At 66.3% G+C, this 980-nt stretch overlaps 1 protein-coding gene across 1 annotated transcript in view; it reads right to left on the bottom strand.

Moving 5' to 3' along the window:
• The window catches only part of LOC125481070 (tyrosine-protein phosphatase non-receptor type 6-like), a 6,245-nt gene extending 5,915 nt beyond the window's left edge, over positions 1-330 (bottom strand). The window contains exon 1 of the mRNA XM_048592191.1: positions 266-330. Coding sequence (XP_048448148.1) covers positions 266-330 — 65 coding nt within the window. The remainder of the gene's footprint in view (positions 1-265) is intronic.
• Between the last annotated feature and the right edge of the window lie 650 nt (positions 331-980).

The raw sequence follows: 980 nt of genomic DNA, 5'->3' as shown, positions 1-980 counted from the left end.
CAGGGCTGAGGGAGCGGGCGCTGTCGGAGGGTCAGTGCTGAGGGAGCGGGCGCTGTCGGAGGGTCAGGGCTGAGGGAGCGGGCGCTGTCGGAGGGTCAGTGCTGAGGGAGCGGGCGCTGTCGGAGGGTCAGGGCTGAGGGAGCGGGCGCTGTCGGAGGGTCAGGGCTGAGGGAGCGGGCGCTGTCGGAGGGTCACTACCTTGGTAGAGCTCGGAGGTGGCACATTTGTTGACGAGATCTGGGGCAGCGTTCAAGAGGAACAATACCGCTTCGTAGTTTGCGTAGAGGGTGGCGATGTGGAGGGCCGTCTCTCCGAGAATCCCTGTACCATCGGATGGAGGGAATGAGGAAGTTAAACTCGGATAACTCACAGGGAGGGTCGCTGCGGCGCGACTGAGGGAACCGAAGGGGTTTGCGACGGGGAAGCGCACATGCCACTACTTCCCAACTCCAAACGCCTGCGATCAAAGGGAATCACCGGGGGACTGAATCCCGAGGGAGGCAACGGGATCGAGGAGGAGGGAGGCTGGAGGGCTCCGAGGTGCAGAGGGATCTGGGTGAGGGGGGGGGGGGGGTGGACGCGGGGGGCACGGGGGGGGGAGCTGGGGGGGGGGGGCCGCGGGTCGAGGGGGGGGGGGGGGGGGGGGTTGTGGGAGACGGGAGGAAGGCACAGGGAGCCGAAGGGATTGGGAACGTGGGAACGTCGGGCCTCGGGCTGACCAAGGGATTGGCCCGGCTGGCTTTCGGCCCGTCCCATCGCCGACAGGGGGATAGTACGGTGCTGGAAGGGGGTGGCAGAATGGCCCATGGACTGGGGAGTGGGGGCAGTAACGGGAAATGGAAGGCGGGGGGTCGGTGCCCGGGGATGAGCGAGGTCCTGACGGTGGGGGGAGGAACAGGGAGAACGGGACTCAACACTCGTAACACACACACTCACACTCACACTCACACTCACACTCACACTCACACTCACACTCGCAC

Source organism: Rhincodon typus, unplaced genomic scaffold (genome assembly GCF_021869965.1).
Source record: "Rhincodon typus isolate 14 unplaced genomic scaffold, sRhiTyp1.1 hic_rhity00000778, whole genome shotgun sequence".
Taxonomy (NCBI): domain Eukaryota; kingdom Metazoa; phylum Chordata; class Chondrichthyes; order Orectolobiformes; family Rhincodontidae; genus Rhincodon; species Rhincodon typus.
The sequence above is the reverse complement of the archived record's forward strand: the minus strand, read 5'-3'. Positions and strand labels throughout refer to the sequence as shown.